Genomic DNA, 22531 nt, shown 5'->3' with positions numbered 1-22531 from the left:
CCGGAATCTAATACTGGTCTCCCAGGAGCCGCTCAAACGACAACCTCTTAGAATATTCACTTTTCTTGTACTTAAGTCGGAATTGTCCATTTTGTACTCAATCCCGAAGCAATTTCTGTGTTTCATGGTCATTGTGAAGGTCCAGTTGAGACAGTAAACCTGCACTGGTGCATCGGCATCTAATACTGGTCTCCAAGGAGCGGCTTAATGCACAAAGTCTTAGAAGATTCACTCTTCTTGTACTTAAGTCGGAATAGTGCGTTTTATATTCTAGCCCGATGCAATTTCTGTGTTTCATGGTCAATGTTAAGGTCTAAGGGATACAGTAAACCTGCACTGTTCCATCGGAATCTAATACTGGTCTCCCAGGAGCCGCAAAAAGCACAAATTCTTAGAAGATTCTCTCATCTTGTTCTTAAGTCCGCATTGTGCCTTTGGTATTCAATCCCGATGCAATTTTTAAGTTTCATAGTCAATGTGAAGGTCCAAGGGATACAGTAAACCTGTACTGGTGTATCGGAATCTAATACTGGACTCTCAGGAACCGCTCTAGCACAATTTCTTCGAAGTTTCACTCTTCTTGTACTTAAGTCGGCATTGTGCTTCTTCTATTCAATCCCGATCCAATTTCTGTGTTTCATGGTCAATGTGAAGGTCCAAGGGATTCAGTAAACCTGCGCTGGTGCATCAGAATCTAATACCGGTCTCCCAGGAGCCACTCAAAGCACAAACCCTTAGAAGATTGACTCTTCTTGTACTTAAGTCGGCATTGTGACTTTTGTATCTGATCCCGATGCAATTTCTGTGTTACATGCCAAATTGAAAGTCCAATGGATACAGTAAACCGGCACTGGTGCGTCGGAATATAATTCTTGTGTCCCAAAAGACGCTCATGACACAAACCCTTAGGGGATTCACTCATCTTGTACTTAAGTCGGCATTCTGCCTTATGTATTCAATCCTGATGCAATTTCTGTGTTTAATGGTCAATGTGAAAGTCCAAGGGATACAGTAAACCTTTACTGGCGCACCGGAATCTAATACTGGTCCCCCAGGAGCCGCTCAAACGACAACCTCTTAGAATATTCACTTTTCTTGTACTTAAGTCGGCATTGTCCATTTTGTACTCAATCCCGATGCAATTTCTGTGTTTCATGGTCAATGTGAAGGTCCAATTGAGACAGTAAACCTGCACTGGTGCATCGGAATCTAATACTGGTCTCCCAGGAGCCGCTCAAACCACAAACTCTTAGAAGATTCACTCTTCTAATACTAAAGTCGGCATTGTGCCTTTTGTATTCAATCGCGATGCGATTTCTGTTTCCATGGTCAATGTGGAGGTCAAATTGATACAGTAAACCTGCACTGGTGCATCGGAATCTAATACTGGTCTCCCAGGAGCCGCTCAAAGCACAAACTCTTATAAGACTCACTCTTCTTGTACTTAAGTCTTCATTGTGACCTTTGTATTCTATCCCATTGCGATTCCTGTGTTTCATGGTCAATGTGAAGGTCCAAGGGATACAGTAAACCTGCACTGGTGCATCGGAATCTAATACTGGTCTCCCAGGAGCCGCTCAAATCACAAACTCTCATAAAATTCACTCTTCTTTTATTTAAGTCGGCATTGTGCCTTTTGTATTCAATCCCAATGGAATTTCGGTGTTTCATGGTCAATGTGAAGGTCCAAGGGATACATTAAACCTATACTGGTGCATCAGAATCTAATACTGGTCTCCCAAGAGCCGCTCAAAGCTCAAAGTCTTAGAAGATTCACTCTTCTTGTACTCAAGTCGGCATTGTGCCGTTTGAACTAATCCCGATCCAATTTCACTGTTTCATGGTCAATGTGAAGTTCCAAGGTATTCAGTAAACCTGCACCGGTGCATCGGAATCTAATACTGGTCTCCCAGGAGCCGGTCAATGCACAAACTCTTAGAAGATTCACTCTTCTTGTGTTTAAGTCGGCATTGTGCCTTTTGTATTCAATCCCAAAGTAATTTCTGTGTTTCATGGTCAATGTGTAAGCCCAAGGGATACAGTAAACCTGCACTGGTGCATCGATATCTAATATTGGTCTCCCAGGAGCCGCTCAAATCAGAAACTCTTAGAAGATTCACTCTTCATGTACTTAAGTCGGCATTGTGCCTTTGTATTCAATCCCAATGCAATTTCTGTGTTTCATGGTCAATGTGAAGGTCCAAGCGATATAGTAAACCTGCACTATTGCATCGGAGTCCAATACTGGTCTCCCAGGAGGCGCTCAAAGCACAATCTCTTAGACGATTCACTCTTCTTGTACCTGAGTCGGCATTGTGCTTTTTGTATTCAGTCCCGATGCAATTTCTGTCTTTCATGGTCAATGTGACGGTCGAAGGGATACAGTAAACCTGCACTGGTGCATCGGAATGAAATACTGGACTCCCAGGAGCCGCTCAAAGCAAAAACTCTTAGAAAATTCAGTCTTCTTTTATTTAAGTCGGCATTGTGCCTTTTGTTTTCAATCCTGATGCTATTACGGGGATTCACGGTCAATGTGAAGGTCCAAGGGAAAAAGTAAACCTGCAATGGTGCATCGGAATCTAATACTGTTCTCCCAATAACAGCACAACGCACAAACTCTTAGATGATTAACTCTTCTTATACTTAAGTTGGCATTGTACCTTTGGTATTCAATCCCAATCCAACTTTTGTGTTTCATGGTCAATGTGAAGGTCTAAGGTATACAGTAAACCTGCACTGGTGTATCAGAATCTAATACTGGTCTCCCAGGAGCCGCTTAAAGCACAAAGTCTTTGAAGATTCACTCTTCTTGTACTTAAGTCGGCATTGTGCCTTTTATATTCTATCCCGATGCAATTTCTCTGTCTCATGGTCAATGTGAGGGTCCAAGGGAATCACTAAACCTGTACAGGTGCATCGGAATCTAATACTGGTCTCCCAGGAGTCGCTCAGATCACAAAGTCTTAGAAAATACAATCTTCTTGTACTTAATTCGGCATTGTCCCTTTTGTTATCAATCCCAATGCAATTTCTGTGTTTCATGGTCAATGTGAAAGTCCAAGGGATACAGTTCACCAGCACTGGTGAATCAGAATCTGATACTGGTCTCCCAGCAGCCGCTGAAAGCACAAACTCTTAGAAGATTCAATCTTCTTGTATTTAACTCAGCATTGTGCCTTTTGTATTCAATCCCAATGCAATTTCTGTATTTCATGGTCAATGTGAAGGTCCAAGAGATACAGTAAAGCTAGAATAGTGCATCGGATTCTAATACTGGTCTCCTAGGAGCCGCTCAAAGCACAAAGTCGTAGAAGATTCACTCTTCTTGTACTTAAGGCGGCATTCTGTCTTTTGCATTCAATCCCGATGCATTTTCTGTATTTCATGGTCAATGTGAAGGTCCAAGGTACACAGTAAACCTGCACTGGTGCATCGGAATCTCATACGTAACACCCAGGAGCCACTCAAAGCACAAACTCTTGAAGATTCACTCTTCTTGTACTTAAGTCGGCGTTTTTTATTCAATCACGATGCAATTTCTGTGTCTCATGGTCAATATGAAGGTCCAAGGGATTCAGTAAACCTGCACTGGTCCATCGGAATCTAATACTGGTCTCCCAGGAGACGCTCAATGCAGAATCTTTTACAAGGTTCACTCGTCTTGTTCTTAAGTCGGCACTGTGCCTTTTGCATTCAATCCGGATGCATTCTCTGTGTCTCATGGACAATGTGAATGTCCAAGCACTACAGTAAATCTGCACCGATTCATTGGAATCTAATACTGGTCTCCCAGGAGCCGCTCAAAGCACAAATTCTTAGAAGATTCACTATTCCTGTACTTAAGTCGGTATTGTGCCTTTTGTATTGCATCCTGAACCAATTTCTGTGTTTCTTGGTCAGTGTGATGGTCCAAGAGATACAGAAAATCTGCACTGGTGCATCGGAATCTAATAGTGGTATCCCAGGAGCCCCTCAAAGCACAAATCTTAGAAGATTCACTCGTCTTGTACTTAAGTCGGCATTGTGCCTTTTGTGTTCAATCCCGATGTAGTTTCTGTGTTTCACAGTCAATGCAAAGGTCCAAGGTATACAGTAAACCTGCACTGGTGCATCGGAATCACATACATAACCCCCAGGAGCCACTCAAAGCACATACTCTTGAAGATTCACTCTTCGTGTACTTAAGTCGGCATTTTTTTTCAATCACGATGCAATTTCTGTGTCTCATGGTCAATGTGAAGGTCCAATGGGTTCAGTAAATCTCCACTGGTGCATCGGAATCTAATACTGGTCTACCAGGAGCAGCTCAAAACACGAACTCGTAGAAGATTCACTCTTCTTGTACTTAAGTCGGCATTGTGCCTTTTGTATTCAATCCCGATGCATTTCTGTGTTTCATGGTCAATGTGAAAATCCAAGGTTTACAGTAAAGCTGCACTGGTCCATCGGAATCTAATACTTAACCCCCAGTAGCCGCTCAAAGCACCAACTCTTAGAAGATTCACTCTTCTTGTACTTAAGTCGGCATTGTGCCTTTTGTATTCAATCACGATGCAATTTCTGAGTTTCATGATCAGTGTGAATGTCCAAGGGATACAGTAAACCTGGACTGGTGCATCAGAATCTAATACTGGTCTCCCAGGAGCCGCTCGAAGTACAAACTCATAGAATATTCACTCTACTTGTACTTAAGTCGGCATTGTGCCTTTGTATTCAATCCCGATGCAATTTCTGTGTTTTACGGTCAATATGAAGGTCCAAGGGATACAGTAAACCTGCACTGATGCAGCGAAATCTAATACTGGTCTCCCTGGAACCACTCAAAGCACAAACTCTTAGAAGATTCACTCTTCTTGTACTTAAGTCTTCATTCTATCTTTTGTATTCAATCACGATGCAATATCTGTGTTTCATGCTCAATGTTAAGGTCCAAGGGATTCAGTAAAACTGCACTGGTGCATCAGAATTTAATACTGGTCTCCCAGGAGCCGCTCAAAGCAGAAACTCTTAGAAGATTCACTCTTCTTGTACTTAAGTCGGCATTGTGCCATTTGTATTCAATCCCCATGCAATTTCTGTATTTCATGGTCAATGTTACGGTCCAAGGGATACAGTAAACCTTCACTGGTGAATCGAAATCTATTACTGGTCTCCCAGGAGCCGCTCAAAGCACAAACTCTTAGAAGATTCACTCTTCTTGTACTTAAGTCGGCAGTGTGCCTGTTTTATTCAATCACGATGCAATTTCTGTGTCTCATGGTCAATGTGAAGGTCCAAGAGATTCAGTAAATCTGCACTGGTGCATCGGAATCTAATACTAGTCTCCCAGGAGACGCTCAAACTACAAACTCATAGACATTTCACTGTTCTTGTACTTAAGTCGTAAATGTGCCATTTGTATTCAATCCCAATGCAATTTCTGTGTTACACGGTCACTGTGAAAGTCCAAGGGACACAGTAATCCTGCACTGGTGCATCAGAATCTAATACTGGTCTGCCAGGAGCAGCTCAAAACACAAAATCTTAGAACTTTCACTCTTCTTGTACTTAAGTCGGCATTGTGAATTTTGTATTCGATCCCGATGCATTTTCTCTGTTTCATGGTCAATGTGAAGGTCCAAGGTTTACAGTAAACCTGCACTGGTGCATTGGAATCTAATACTTTACCCCCAGGAGTCGCTCAAAGCACAAACTCTTAGAAGATTCACTCTTCTTGTACATAAGTCGGCATAGAGCCTATTGTATTCAATCACGATGCAATTTCGGAGTTTCATGGTCAATGTGAACGTCCAAGGGATTCTGCAGACCTGCACTGGTGCATCGCAATCTCATACTGGCCTCCCAGGATCTGTACAAAGCAGAAACTCTTAGAAGATTCACTCTTCTTGTACTTAAGTCGGCATTGTGCCATTTGTATTCAATCCCCATGCAATTTCTGTGTCTCATTGTCAATGTGAAGGTCCAAGGGATTCAGCAAACCTGCACTGGTGAAACAGAATCTAATACTGGTCTCCCAGGAGCCGCTCAAAGCACTAACTCTTAGAAGATTCACTCTTCTTGTGTTTAAGTCAGCATTCTGCCTTTTGTATTCAGCCCCGATGCAATTTCTGTGTTCCATGTCAATCTGAAAGTCCAAGGGATACAGTAAACCTGCACTGGTGTATATGAATCTAATACTGGTCACCCAGGAGCCACTCAAAGCACAAAATCTTAAAAGATTCACTCTTCTTGTACTTAAGTGGGCATAGTGCCTATTCTATTCAATCCCGATGCAATCTCTGTGTTTCACGGTCAATGTCCTGCAAAGTAGTGTTCCACAGCCCGCACAATCTAAAGAACATACTTGTCCGCCACTAATCCTGTGAGTGACCCAGGTGCAAGACCTGTCCCACAAATCCACCCACCACCTCCTACAGCAGTCCAGTCGCAGGCATCTCCCACCATATAAAAGGCACGATCATGTGCAAAAGCAACCTGTTAAAAATCTGCTATGCTGCAATTACCATAAAATTTTCCATGTAGGGATGACAAGTAACCAACTGTTCACTCGCAGTAATGTCTAGCACCAAACTGTGGCAAACCAGAGACTTCACATTCCAGTTGCCAAGAGGCTGTACACCACTTGAACAACTGCTTCACTAGACATACCATTTGGATATTCCCTTCCAGTGCAAGTTTTTCTGAACTATGCAGGTGGAAATTGTCTCTCCTGCACATCTAGTGCCATCCACCTGACCGAAACCTCTGCTAATTTTTTTCCCACTGTATCACTTTACCTTTTCCCTTCTATCTTCTGTACCCACCAATCTTTTCCCATTCAGACCATGTACTGTCTTCTCCAATCACTCTGCCCCCCCCCCCCCCCCCTGCAGCTACTGCAGGTGTGTACATTTGGGTGTTTGTGTGGTTTCCAAATTAAACCATGTGCATTTTAGATATGTTAGATCCATATACTTTACCTGAAACTAATTCTCTGAGGTACTGAGACTACTGCTTCCGGGCCCAGGGTTTCTATTTTCAGCTAACACAGAAGTATTGTCTACAAACAAAAGTGTATGGGACAGGATATTTACCAGTGAATCATTCACACTGGACACCAAAAAGACTGTTGTGGGGCATGTAGACAACCCCCGAGATGGTGCACCAAGGCTGTGTGACTGCAGGAGCAGACAGCAAAAACTCTACACAAAAGATGGTCCAGCACTTCTCAGAGCTTACAGTCAAAAATTATCAGGCAAGGTGTCCATATTATGCAAATTAATGTAGGATTAACAAGTGACAAATGCAGTTACCAAAACAAATTAAATGATGAGCATGCCATCAGTATTATAGCTCTATAGGAAATGCATTTAGGTGATAATTCAGCAGCTACATGCAAGATTACGCAATATAAAGCAATATCAATACTCCTCTCAATTGTTAGGTGCATCCACAATAAATGAAGAAAGAAACAGCTCTTGGATTATGCTGGCTTAAGCTGTCAGAAAATTAGTGATGTAGAAGTAATTAGGATAAAACTCAAAGGCCTGGTTATTACATCAGTCCACAAATCACCTAACGGAAAGTGTCTGACACTAGTCTTACACACAGCAACTAGACAGCACGTATATGTTTAAGATTTTAATTCCAAAACACAACCCGGAGATACATAAATAGAGACAAAAATAGAGAACCATTGTTCGAATGGATCAACACACAAGAAATTATCTAAGTTTGATGCCAAGGAATTTAAAACGTTTTGGGCAGGCAGATGGAAACTGATACAAAACCTGACCCATCCATCTTTTCCACTGATGAGAACAAATTACCACTGAATCACTCAATAGTAGTACTGAAACATTTTTCAAGGAGTGTACATTGGCTCACAAAAGTTATCATTGGTGCTGAAATATCAGTTACAAAATACATTGATAAACCCTCATGGAAATTTGAAAAAGGTAACTCGATACAATACACCCAGGAAGTGGAGAGCAACCCACACTGGACACCTCAAAAGGCAGAACATTGGGAATTATTGTAGATGTAGCTAAATGGAATATCTGAAGGGTAGTAACAAAATAATGTGTACTAGGATGGGACAAACCTGCCCAAGTCCTCTACAAAGGATACCAAGTGTCTAAATAATGTTTTGATAACATTTTGTATTTAAAAATATGTGTGTGTATAAATTGTTCATGTTGTTGTAAATTTGACAATTTAAGAAATGGTCATGCTTTTGAACAATGTAAGAAATAGGTGTTATGTAAAAGCCAGTGTGCTTTTGTTTGAAACGAAAATGGCTGTGGCGAGTGGAAAAGGTGCGAAAGGCGAATTGGCGTGCTACCTTGAGCAAGTTCGGGAAGTAAGTCACACAGTCTGAAGGCAGCAGTGATTGAGGTAACTCCTTTGTGGAGCAGAAGCTTTGCCTGCAAATTTTCATAAAAATGCCTCGGTTGAAGACTGCAAACAGCTTACAGCATAGCTGCGAGTTGTTGAGCTACTGTATGTAAAACTGAATGAAGCCAAGAAGATAAATTGAGCCCGTACAGCAAGAAACTTGCAGGCCGTAGTGTGGGTAGTGTAGCCATCATAACTGTTCGCCACACCCAAGCCTACAGCCACCAGATAAGATTTTTTTCTATTTTTACCTTTGTACAGCATGAACCATTAATTTAAACTGTGTTTTAATAATCATTCTTGAACTTTACGGAAAGTGGCTCACCCTGTTATTTCATCCTAATCATACATCTGTATAGGGTTCCTTCCTGGTGTTTGATTAATCCGAGTGTCCTGTTTTACAGACTTATGAAGTGCCAAGTTAATATAAAGAGGCACCATTTAAATTGCTTTAGTGTAAATAATAAAAATGTTTTCTTAACTATTGCAAAGTGTTATGGTTTGCTTACATAAAATTCAATCAGAGTGAAGCCAAGTTACTAGAACCTGTTAGATGGCTATACAGAATTAGTTCAAAGAATAATGTCTTCTGAAAGTAAATTCCACCAAGAAAGAGGTTTTCTTTAAGTGAAATGTTCAGTTAAAAAGTGTGTGCTTTAGTGTCTAAGTATTTAAGTTTCTTGATTATGGAAAGTGCTTTTCTAAAGGTAGTCCCCCCCACCCCGGCTAATTTTTTTTTACCTTCCTTGAAGTTATCTACTGGGTTTTTTCTTTTTTAAAAACATAATGTATAAAGATGTAGCCCAAAATTGTTTAAGTGGGGTAATTTATTTGAAGAGCCAAACTAAACAGTAGCAAGAAAGTAGGCAAAATTCACATTTCTGCTTCTCCAATACCTCACTATTTCATTGCCAGGATAGGTTGGTGACCATTAAGTACATGTTTTAAATCACTAAATGAACTTGGAAATGAGTTGTCCTAGCTTCAGTATATTATTATTCATACTGTGTTCCTATCTAGCCACTGGGTAAGATCTTAGGAAAAGAAGTGAATAGTCCATTAGACGCAACACATGGTAAATCCTGTAAGAAGGATAACTCTATTGATTATCTTTTCCTATAAACAGGACTATCCTTCCATAGTGTATTTTATTTGGAAACTAAACTAAATTTTAGTAAGAGGGTTATACGTGGCAACATAGAGACAGGGTTTCTGTTATTTACGTAAAAGCATACTAATATCATAATGGTAGTGTTATAAGGTCCTATTAATGTGTGGTCATGACATTTGTTAAATGTCTCACCACATTCCTATTGAAACTATTTACTCTTCTTGTAAATAACACCTATGACAATTTTATACAAATGTCCACTAAGACTTTGCTCGTCAACTTTCATTTAGGTAACAGCGATCTTTTAGATATATTTAAATCAGTACTGTTAAGAAATACTGACTAGCTTTATTTTCAAGAATCTCAAGTTTAAGTTATACATACTGTTATCCTCCAATAAGAATCATTGGCCGATTCTTCATCTTTGACAGGTTCATCATGCCTGCAATGCAAAACATTATCTTTTGTATTAACAGATGAAATCTAACTTTTTAAATTTAATAAATGCTTATACAAACATAAATTTTCTTCAAAAAATGTATTTCTGACAACTTCCTGTCACAGATAATTTTCACTGAATGTTGCAACCCAGTTATATTGCTGATGAGAAGCAAATGTTGATCTTTTCCCTCTCTTCCTTCACCATCTCCTGTTTTGTTCACCTTGACATATTTCTACCAAAAAGACTACCGCAATGGATCCACTGCTTATATTTAACACACAGTAAATTCAGTTCAAATATTTCCTTAACACAGGATGTGCATTGACGAGCTTGAATTAATCAGAAAAATATAAACAGATACTAACCGTTCCACAGCTCTTACAAAATACTTGCATTAAGTAATCATCAAAGCTACTTTTTGCACAGCAAGAGGACTAACAGTCAAAATGGTGCTACATGCTACAGGCAGTGCAATACAATTTATTTTACTCAATGCTACAGCAACAAATGTACTTATAAAAATATTCAGATTTAGACTATAATCAAATACAGAGAGAGAAAATATTCTAACTAAAGAGATATAGCAGCCATAGGCAGAAACAAATAAAAAAACTGATACTAATCTTAGCTTTGAGGACCAAAAGTTTCTTCATCTGGAAAACGTAAAAAGAGAAATGAGACTGTTCAAGAATTAAGGATGAAAATTCAGGATCTTGAGTCAAGGAAGATGGACATGATGAAATTCAGTTGCGAAAGAGCAGCAGATGATGTAATTTTAAATGACGAGAAATAAGATCTCTTCAAGAGGAGCCACCAAAAGGTCAAATAAGTAAAGAACAAGCTGAAAATACCGGTAAATGGGCTAAAATGGCGGCAAATAGATAAACGAAACAGAAAGAAAGTGCTGAAGAACAGGCAACCAAACAACAACAACAACAACAACAACAACAACAATAATAACAGCACATTGTAGCAATATATAATAGCAGTCCCACAACATCTGGAGGAAGATTTTCCACTAACAGAGCAATAAATTCATGAAGCCATCAAATCTTCCAAAACTTCAAAGCAACAAATGAAGACTCCACTACAGCAAAATTATTGAAATAGTCAGAACACACAAATGATCTACAACTGCTGTTTGAGAACATTTGGAAAGCTGAAGAGATTATGGAAAGCATTAATCCACAGCTATGGAAAAAAGGGGACACACAAAATGTCAACAATGGCAGAGATGCCTCACTTCTGCCAGTGGTATACAAAATATTATCAAAAATTCTCTGGACAGAGTTGTAGAAACTTTAGACAAATAACTGGGAGAATCTCGAGGAGCTCTAGAAAGGGAAGACCCTGCACAGAGCAGATGTTTATTAGAAAATCGATAATCCTCCACAGACTGCTAATAACCAAACCTATAATAGTATCATGTATTGGTTTCAAGAAAACATTTGATTTGGTAGGCAGAGAAACTATAGGTAAAATCATCAAAGAATTTTGTGTTAAAGCAAACATAATCCTCAAAACAATAGCAAATAGGATGACTGAAGCTAAATTTATGGGAGAAGTATCTCAACCATTTGAAATAAATCTGGTGTTAGACAAGGGGACAGTTTATCACCTTTACTGTAACACTACATTCTAGAAAAAATAGAAAGTATCTGGAATTTGGAGAAAAAAAAAATCACAAAATTGAACCAATAATTTTAGGACGAATAACAAGTGGAATTAAGGTAAACTGCCTGGCTTCTGCAGATGATTCTGATATACTTTCAAAAAATCTGACAGACAGTTATTGAAAGAAATCTTTTGGAAGAAATAGCAAAGAGAGCTGGTCCCAAAATTTCAGCTGAAAAAACAACATTGATGACAATTTCAAACAATGCATCAACATTCTTAGAAAAACAAAAATGTAAAATAGCATTAGTAAGTAAATTTAAATATATTGGACAAACTGTACAACAAAATGGACTAGAAGAATTAACAGTAGATGCAAGAGTCAGCAAACTGGAGAGAGCAAATCGTTTGACAAAGGATATTTACAACAAGAAATGCACAACTAAAAAAACAAAACTAAAACACTATCCCACAGTGGTATGACCAGGATGTTTATATGGATGAGGATGCCTAATGATGAACTATAAGCTGGACAGAACAGAGGATCCTCAAAGGAGGATTATTAGAAAATAATGGTTGCAATACAAGCTACAGATGGCTGGAAAATGAGAAGTAATGAGGAGATCTACAAAAATTTTGAGAAAATATCAGAAGTAATGGCTAAAAGAAGATTAATCTTTTTTTAGAGACCTATACTGAATGAGTAGTTCTGGAAGAAGGAATCAATGATAGCATGGATTACAGAAATAAGAAAGAAACAACATAAAACAATCAGAAATAATAGAAAGAAACCTTTTTACAGATAAAATACTGAATTTAAAAGGATCATCACCTCTCCAAGATCAAAATTAATTTCATCCCTCTCAATAAGACCGTGAAAACCGGAAATAAAATTCATAAATATGATATTGCGAAGCTCAAAATCAATCAAAACATATTGGAACAATGCCACCAGTAACTGACAGTTGAATCCCATAAATGGGCAGACATTGCCTCCATGATCCAACAAGCAGCTAATACTACAATCCTGACAGCTAAAAAGAGGAATCAGGAATGAGGTTTGTGGCGAGGTGGTGGCCCAAACAGCAAGTGCATGGAAAAAGTGGAACTCTACCAGGAGACCTGATGATTTTGATGTATTCCATGAAGTTCGAAAATATGCAGCCAGAACTCTATGAAGGTCTAAGCAATTGCATGAGAAACCGCAGTTAGAACAGATCGATCAGCGTTTTCAGATAAACAATGTCAGAGACTTCTATCAGACGTTCAAATCGAATTTGAAAGGATACCAAGCCCCTAGTTTTTGTTTTAGAGACGAAAATGGAAAGCTCAGTGTTGTGTACATAGTTCCGCATATTCAGCGCGTACACAAATTGCCCACTAGAGTGCGCCCCGCTAAGCACAACAGCGCAGGCGCAGCGCTCGTCCATCTCCGCACTATGAGATGGCGCTCCCATAGAGACGGACCAAATTCTGCTTCCGCCGATCCACTTATTAATATGTAGCGCAGCCAATGAGATTTCTGCTAACATAGAACATTTTCTCCTTGCGCATAACACTCGCGCAGTGATACATGAACGTGCGAGGTATTATAACGAGTGTAAAGACCTTCGATCAGTCAGTCTGCATTTGTCTGCACCAGTCTGTACCAGTCTGCATTAGTCTGTACCAGTCTGCATTAGTCTGTACCAGTCTGTCGAGTTCTACAATTGTCTGTACCAGTCCATAGTCAAGATTCAGTCTGCGCCTAATAAGATTACCATATTCCTGTACATAGCCATGAAGATAAATGTATAGACACTTTTGTCAAGTATCTGAGATATATGTGAGACTAAGATTAACGTACCAATCCCAAAGAACTTCAGATTGTCAATTGTAAATAGCATCCAGAACCAAGTTAAGTAATTTTTATATTTGTTATTATTTTAATAAATGTGTGTGAAAATTAATCAAGTTCTGTTTAAAGTTGGTCACCGTCAATCTGCTACTCTAAGCGTGCAAGTGGCATTTCTATCATCTGACCTAATGGCAGAAGATAAACACACCATGATAAGACCACGAGACATATTGCTGACACTCGCTTACTTCGTTAGAGCAACAAGTCAAATAATCTGATGGTGTGTGTACTGAAGGTCTTACAGTACGCACACCACACTCGGCCTGACCAACAAAGAAAACTGCAAGATCATGTCTTGTTACTTTGAAAACCTACTTAATTGTGATGAACCAAAAGAAAGATTCCGTGTATGTGCCCCAATCCACAAACTACCCCTCATCTCCATCTAGTAAAGAGGAGACCAAAGAGATCATCAACAACTTTAAGAATAATAAGGCAGCTGGAGAGGATTCAATAGTGGTGGAACTACTGAAGCTGGCAAATAATGAAACTCTAGATATACTAGTCCAACTTTTTGAGGAGATCTGGAGAGCTGGGATGATACCAACTGAATGGCAGTCAGCTTTAATCCATCGTCTACACAAAAAAGGTGATAAATTGAATGTCAATAACTATAGGGGTACCTCATTAGTATCTGTTCCATATAAGATTCTCTCCAAAGTGATACAGAATAGAATAGAAGGTCATTGTAACCAACTGATTGGGGACTATCAAGCTGGTTTCCGAAAGGGCGATTCTTGCGCAGAACAGATCTTTAGCCTGAAGAACATCATCAGGTCCAAAAAACTGGAAGAAATAACTATGTGGTCATGTTTGTTGATTTTCAAAAAGTATATAACTCCATCGACTGACAGGCATTAATGAATATTTTGGAAAAGTTTGGGATGGATAATACATCAAGAAAGCTGATCAAACAAACTCTTACTAACACAGTGTCAAAAATTAAATTTATGGGTGAGGTATCTGAACCCTTTACAACCAGAACGGACATAGAACGAGGAGATGGACTATACCTCTCCTTTTCAATTGTGTCTTGGAAAAGGTCATTCGAGAGTGGAGAAAGTTATTAGCCCAAGAAGAAACAAATGAAGAGTGGTTCAGACTTGGTCCTAAGAACAAAGGGGTGTGCATTGACTGCTTAGATTTTGCGGCTGCCCTGGCCATTTTTGCTAACAACATAGAGTCAGCAGTCAACAAGATAAATAGGCTGTCAGAAATTGCTGAAAAAAGTTAGACTCCGGATCTCTATTCAAAAGACAAAATATATGATGAACATCTGTAACGGACCTGAATGGATGATAACCAACCTGGGAAAAAATCGGATGAGTTAAGAATTTCAGGTATCTCGGTGAAGTCATCCACCAGGAGAATGGATTAAAAGAAGAAGCAATTGTCGGGATGAGGAAGTTAGACCAAGCATACCAACTGACAAAGAATACTTATAACAAAAAGTCTATGAGTATATGGGCCAAGTTCCAACATTATAATACAGTTGTAAAACCTGAGGGCTTATAAGCATCCAAAACTTTGACCACGAATAGACAAGGTCAAGCTGAGCGGCTGGAAAAGCGTGAGTGTAGGATATTAAGGAAAATCCTAAGGTAATAGATGGGTCGATGGACAATGGCGAATGAGAGCAAATGAGGACTCGTGCAGCAAGACAGAACCTATCACAGCAGCCATTACGAAGAAATGATTGTTATTTTATGGTCATCTCATGAAAATGGACGGTGATCGACTAACAAAAAGAATACAGAGTTTCATCCTATCTAAGAAAACGAGGCCGAGATGGTTCAAAGAATGTGAAAAAGATCTTAAGCAGATTGGTGTCTCAGAGAGAAATTCCTGAAAGGAACAAATTTAGAAGATTGGTGACCAACTACCAAGGTTTTAACATGGCATCAACATCCGAAAGACAGTGAGGACCATTATCTGAAGGGCATAAAAAGGCACTTCTTGGAGGGACTCAGAAGATACTGGCAGGAAGTCAAAGCTGGAGCAAGTACAAGACCTGGACACTAGAGTGAAGTCGGTTGTTACCACGCAGTCCATAGAGACTCACCTCGATAAAAAAAATAAATAAATAAAAATAAAAGGCTTTCGATGCAGAAGAAATAGGGGATTGAGAACAACACAAATAGAATAAAGGGGGAAAACATGAGGAGGAGATGGACGAGTACAGGAAAAACAGGAGATGACAAGAAAAGAAGAAGAAGTGAAGTTATTACATGACGAGAGATGGTGATTGGATTTGATTTGATTCAGTTTTCGTTACATACACCGAAAAAATGAGATGATTCTCGAGGGTGTGGAACATGTCAGAATGTATAACACAAAACATTTTAATATAATGAATACTACCCTGATCATTTGTCACGAGATTGTCAAAATAGGTGAATACAATACAGTAAACTGGGAAAGCTAATATTTACAGAATTAATACGCTGTCAGAATGAAACATTGTTATGCACTATTAATAAATTTAGCATACACAAAATACCTAATATTGACTGTTGCAACCAAGTGCTGTCAAAACTTAAATCTAACATATTTATACTTACGCTGGCCTAACAGTCTCTGTTAGGATATTCATCTATACAGTAGAAGGCATTGCCTATCAAAAAGTCATTCAAACTCTGTTTAAACTGTGCTTTATCTGAAACCAAGTTTTTAATGGTTGCTGGTAATTTATTGAAAATGTGTGTTCCTGAATATTGGACCCCCTTTTGGACCAACATAAGTGATTTTAGGTCTTTATGTAGATTTTTCTTATTCCTAGTATTGATAATATGTATTGAGCTATTTGTTGGAAATATAGATATATAACTTGCAACAAATTTCATTAAGGAGTAAGTATACTGAGAAGCAATGGTTGGAATTCAAAGTTCCTCGAATAGGTTCTACACGATGTTCTTCAAAGACTGATCCCAGATACTCCATTGCACCATTCACCAAACCTGATAACCCCGAGCTGTCAGTAACAAAAATTAAGTGTTGCTTAAGAGATTTACAACACTACATGCACTTGTTACCAAAGTCTCATTTACTTTTAGAGCTATCTGTTCCACTTCCTTTTTGGCCCCACTTCTCTCTGTCTTCACTATATCCCATACAGTTCTTATTTTGTTGCCCGATACAATTATCTTTTTCTCTTAATAAAGCTACTTCGATTTCTGGATTACTTGATTCAATATTTTGCAGTATTCTTTGTAATGCATTACAATGCTAATATCAGAAATGTTCCTAGATAGTAGATACAGTCTCCTTTTTGCCCCACATGATATCTTTATTCCTTGTGTAATCCATGGTTTATCTTTTGACTTTTCTGTGTGATTTGAGTTACCTTTAGGGGAAAACAATTTTTAAAAGAGGAGGTAACTTTATTAATAAATGCTTTGTATTTTCCATTTGAGTCAGGTAAATATCTCTACAGTTCATGTCTTTGAGCAATTTCCTGGATTCCTCAATTTCTGGCTTATTCATTATCCTCCTGTACTCAGATTTAATATTTTTTTATCCTGACAAGTTTCAACATTTAACACAAGATGCTGCATGTCGTGATCAGATAGTCCATTTACTATTGGTTTTGTGATATGATGTTTTTCCCCTAGATTTGTTCATAAAGATATTATCAATAGCAGTCTCAGAGCATTTACATATCCCAGCTGCAAAGTTCACAATAGGAACTAAATTGAATGATAGTGTTAAAAACACCAGCAACCACTATTTCCTCTTCTTTTTTTTTTTTTTTTTTTTTTTTTTTTACACAAGCCATTCCTTTCGCTTTGTGAAATGAAGCACTGCCTAGTTACAAAACACAGGACTACTATGACAAGGTGAAATGTTCTCAGAGTGCTACATGTATGATAGTAAATGTAATCCGCACTATAGTTGTTTTCTGAGTAGTTATGCTGTGTGTGTTTCATTCAATCAGATGAAATGGAATAAAATCATCAATTTATTTATTTTGGCTCTTTATCACCAAGATACATTCAATGTTGGTTGAGGTTTATCTTTTGAATTCACTCCAGTGTAGATTGTCAAAATTTTATCAGTTGTCAAAGTACTTGTAACACAGTTTCCGAATTTACTGCCATCCAGGGAAGTCTCCAACTCAAATTATTCTCAGAGACTGAGAGCTGGCTGAAGCCCAGAGTAGAAAGCTCTGACATATTTAGTGATTAATGGAATGTATATCGGAAAGGCAGGTTAGACACTGTAGGAGAGGGAGTGTCCATTGTCTCTATTGAGGTCAAAGCTGATTGTGACAGTGAAGTTATCTGGTTGCCTATAACAAGTCTATGTGAAATCACGTTAATTAATGGATGTTTTAATCAGCCACCCGGTTCTGCTATGACAGTTTTGGAGCCATTCAAAGAAAGTCTACAGACAGTAGCATGTAAATACCTAGATCATGCAATACTGGTTGGAGGTGAATTTAGCCTACTGAGTATAGATGGTAGCCTATGCCTTTATTACAGGGGGTGCAGTCAATCTTGTGAAGCACTTTTGAATGTGCTTTTCGAAAATTGTCTTGGGCACCTAGTTTGGCACGCCACATGCAATGGAAATATCTTAGACCTTGTAGTTACAAACGGGCCACATATCATCAATGACTTCAGCATAGAGATGGGGATTAATAATCATGATAACATCATAACAACTAAGATTACAAAAATTAATAAATCAGTCAAGAAAGCTAGGAAAATGTTCATGCCAGAAAGAGCAGATAAGCAGATGTTAGCATCTCACTTAGACAGAACTGACATCACTTAGATCCATTAAGATGGACGTAGAGAGATTATGGTCAAAGCTTAAATAGTTCGTGAATTGCACTCTCAACAAGTCTGTACCTAGTAAACGAATTATGGATGCAAAACAGCCACTGTGGTTTAACAATGAAATTCAGAAAATACTGAGGAAGGAAAAGCTACTGCACTCTTAGTTCAAAAGAGAATGCCAAATGCCAACAAGGAAAGGTTACTACCACTGTCATACCTCAGCAAAAGATCTGGCTGAGAAGCAGGGGAAATTATTGTCCTATGTAAAATCACTAAGTGAGTCAAAGTTTTCCATCAAGTCACTTGACCAGTCTGGTGTGGCAGTAGGAGATAAATGTTTTAAATTTTGCATTCAAGAAATCATTCATGCAAGAGAATCATATAAACATACCGTCATTTGACAATAGCACAAAGACACCTAACAGCAATCACCACAAGAGGCCAGCGCTAGCACAAGTTGTTCACATGATATTCGTTGGACTGTTGCCTGTAAACACGTGCCATGTCAGTGCTCTTGGAAGAGAGCTGTGGCAGTGACACGGCTCTGTTGTTGTTCCTGTGTAGTGATCTGCAAAGACGTGACAGTACACGGGGGTTGGGGGGGGGGGGGGGGGGGGGGGGTCGAGATTCAAGCAGTGATTAATTACTTCATAAAGAAAGGTATGAAAGTGAAGGACATTCATGCCGATTTCCAGAATACACCAGGGGAATCTGCTCCTTTGTCTTCAACTGTTGCCAAGTGGATAAATGAATTTAAATTTGGTCAGGAGAGCTTAGATGATGATCATCCATGAATAGGTCAGCCAAGATGAGTCACTACTCTATAAATCATTGCAAAAGTGCGCATAATGATCAAGGAGGATCACCAATTTAGAGGGCATGAAATTGCTCACGCTTGCCAGATGTATCTGAAAGGTATTCACAAGATGGGTGCCGCGACTCTTGACGCTGGGTCAAAAACGCATGAGAATGGACATATCACAACAATGTTTGGCCTGTTTTAGGAGAAACAAACAAGATCTTTTGTGCTGGTTTGTGACCACGAAGAAACTTTGGTTTACTACTATACCCCAGAGACAATGTTGTTGTTGTGGTCTTCAGTCCTGAGACTGGTTTGATGCAGCTCTCCATGCTACTCTATCCTGCGCAAGCTTCTTCATCTCCCAGTACCTACCGCAACCTACATCCTTCTGAATCTGCTTAGTGTATTGATCTCTTGGTCTCCCTCTACGATTTTTACCCTCCACACTGCCCTCCAATGCTAAATTTGTGATCCCTTCATGCCTCAAAACATGTCCTATCAACCGATCCCTTCTTCTAGTCAAGTTGTGCCACAAACTTCTCTTCTCCCCGATCCTATTCAATACCTCCTCATTAGTTACGTGATCTACCCACCTTATCTTCAGCATTCTTCTGTAGCACCACATTTCGAAAGCTTCTATTCTCTTCTTGTCCAAACTGGTTATCGTCCATGTTTCACTTCCATACATGGCTACACTCCATACAAATACTTTCAGAAACGACTTCCTGACACTTAAATCTATACTCGATGTTAACAAATTTCTCTTCTTCAGAAACGATTTCCTTGCCATTGCCAGTCTACATTTTATATCCTCTCTACTTCGACCATCATCAGTTATTTTACTCCCTAAATAGCAAAACTCCTTTACTACTTTAAGTGTCTCATTTCCTAATCTAATCCCCTCAGCATCACCCGATTTAATTTGACTACATTCCATTATCCTCGTTTTGCTTTTGTTGATGTTCATCTTATATCCTCCTTTCAAGACACTGTCCATTCCGTTCAACTGCTCCTCCAAGTCATTTGCTGTCTCTGACAGAATTACAATGTCATCGGCGAACCTCAAAGTTTTTATTTCTTCTCCATGAATTTTAATACCTACTCCGAATTTTTCTTTTGTTTCCTTTACTGCTTGCTCAATATACAGATTGAATAACATCGGGGAGAGGCTACAACCCTGTCTCACTCCTTTCCCAACCACTGCTTCCCTTTCATGGCCCTCGACTCTAATAACTGCCATCTGGTTTCTGTACAAATTGTTAATAGCCTTTCGCTCCTTGTATTTTACCCCTGCCCTCTTCAGAATTTGAAAGAGAGTATTCCAGTTAACGTTGTCAAAAGCTTTCTCTAAGTCTACAAATGCTAGAAACGTAGGTTTGCCTTTTCTTAATCTTTCTTCTAAGATAAGTCGTAAGGTTAGTATTGCCTCACGTGTTCCAACATTTCTACGGAATCCAAACTGATCTTCCCCGAGGTCTGCTTCTACCAGTTTTTCCATTCGCCTGTAAAGAATTCGCGTTAGTAATTTGCAGCTGTGACTTATTAAACTGATAATTCGGTAATTTTCACATCTGTCAACACCTGCTTTCTTTGGGATTGGAATTATTATATTCTTCTTGAAGTCTGAGGGTCTTTCGCCTGTCTCATACATCTTGCTCACCAGATGGTAGAGTTTTGTCAGGACTGGCTCTCCCAAGGCCATCAGTAGTTCTAATGGAATGTTGTCTACTCCCGGGGCCTTGTTTCGACTCAGGTCTTTCAGTGCTCTGTCAAACTCTTCACGCAGTATCTTATCTCCCATTTCATCTTCATCTACATCCTCTTCCATTTCCATAATATTGTCCTCGAGTACATTGCCCTTGTATAAACCCTCTATATACTCCTTCCACCTTTCTGCCTTCCCTTCTTTGCTTAGAACTGGGTTGCCATCTGAGCTCTTGATATTCATACAAGTGGTTCTCTTCTCTCCAAAGGTCTCTTTAATTTTCCTGTAGGCAGTATCTATCTTACCCCTAGTGAGACAAGCCTCTACATCCTTACATTTGTCCTCTAGCCATCCCTGCTTAGCCATTTTGCACATCCTGTCGATCTCATTTTTGAGACGTTTGTATTCCTTTTTGCCTGCTTCATTTACTGCATTTTTATATTTTCTCCTCTCATCAATTAAATTCAATATTTCTTCTGTTACCCAAGGGTTTCTATTAGCCCTCGTCTTTTTACCTACTTGATCCTCTGCAGCCTTCACTACTTCACCCATTCTTCTTCTACTGTATTTCTTTCCCCCATTCCTGTCAATTGTTCCCTTGTGCTCTCCCTGAAACTCTCTACAACCTCTGGTTCTTTCAGTTTATCCTGGTCCCATCTCCTTAAATTCCCACCTTTTTGCAGTTTCTTCAGTTTCAATCTGCAGTTCATAACCAATAGATTGTGGTCAGAATCCACATCTGCCCCTGGAAATGTCTTACAATTTAAAACCGGGTTCCTAAATCTCTGTCTTACCATTATATAATCTATCTGATACCTTTTAGTATCTCCAGGATTCTTCCAGGTATACAACCTTCTTTTATGATTCTTGAACCAAGTGTTAGCTATGATTAAATTATGCTCTGTGCAAAATTCTACAAGGCGGCTTCCTCTTTCATTTCTTCCCCCCAATCCATATTCACCTACTATGTTTCCTTCTCTCCCTTTTCCTACTGACGCATTCCAGTCACCCATGACTATTAAATTTTCGTCTCCCTTCACTACCTGAATAATTTCTTTTATCTCGTCATACATTTCATCAATTTCTTCATCATCTGCAGAGCTAGTTGGCATATAAACTTGTACTACTGTAGTAGGCATGGGCTTTGTGTCTATCTTGGCCACAATAATGCGTTCACTATGCTGTTTGTAGTAGCTTACCCGCATTCCTATTTTCCTATTCATTATTAAACCTACTCCTGCATTACCCCTATTTGATTTTGTATTTATAACCCTGTAATCACCTGACCAAAAGTCTTGTTCCTCCTGCCACCAAACTTCACTAATTCCCACTATATCTAACTTTAACCTATCCATTTCCCTTTTTAAATTTTCTAACCTACCTGCCCGATTAAGGGATCTGACATTCCACGCTCCGATCCGTAGAATGCCAGTTTTCTTTCTCCTGATAACGACGTCCTCTTGAGTAGTCCCCGCCCGGAGATCCGAATGGGGGACTATTTTACCTCCAGAATATTTTACCCAAGAGGACGCCATCATCATTTAATCATACAGTAAAGCTGCATGTCCTCGGGAAAAATTACGGCTGTAGTTTCCCCTTGCTTTCAACCGTTCGCAGTACCAGCACAGCAAAGCTGTTTTGGTTAATGTTACAAGGCCAGATCAGTCAATCATCCAGACTGTTGCCCCCGCAACTACTGAAAAGGCTGCTGCCCCTCTTCAGGAACCACATGTTTGTCTGGCCTCTCAACAGATACCCCTCCGTTGTGGTTGCACCTACGGTACGGCCATCTGTATCGCT

General features: G+C 39.3%; 1 protein-coding gene across 1 annotated transcript in view; it reads right to left on the bottom strand.

The window, feature by feature from the left end:
• Positions 1-9852: 9852 nt before the first annotated feature.
• Positions 9853-22531, bottom strand: part of LOC126471395 (molybdenum cofactor biosynthesis protein 1-like) — an 86998-nt gene continuing 74319 nt past the window's right edge. Inside the window, exon 7 of the mRNA XM_050099520.1 lies at positions 9853-9932. Coding sequence (XP_049955477.1) covers positions 9877-9932 — 56 coding nt within the window. The 3' untranslated portion in view covers positions 9853-9876. The remainder of the gene's footprint in view (positions 9933-22531) is intronic.

This window comes from Schistocerca serialis, chromosome 3 (assembly GCF_023864345.2).
Source record: "Schistocerca serialis cubense isolate TAMUIC-IGC-003099 chromosome 3, iqSchSeri2.2, whole genome shotgun sequence".
In the NCBI taxonomy this organism is placed as follows: Eukaryota; Metazoa; Arthropoda; class Insecta; order Orthoptera; family Acrididae; genus Schistocerca; species Schistocerca serialis.
This window is presented reverse-complemented; position numbering and strand designations above follow the sequence as displayed.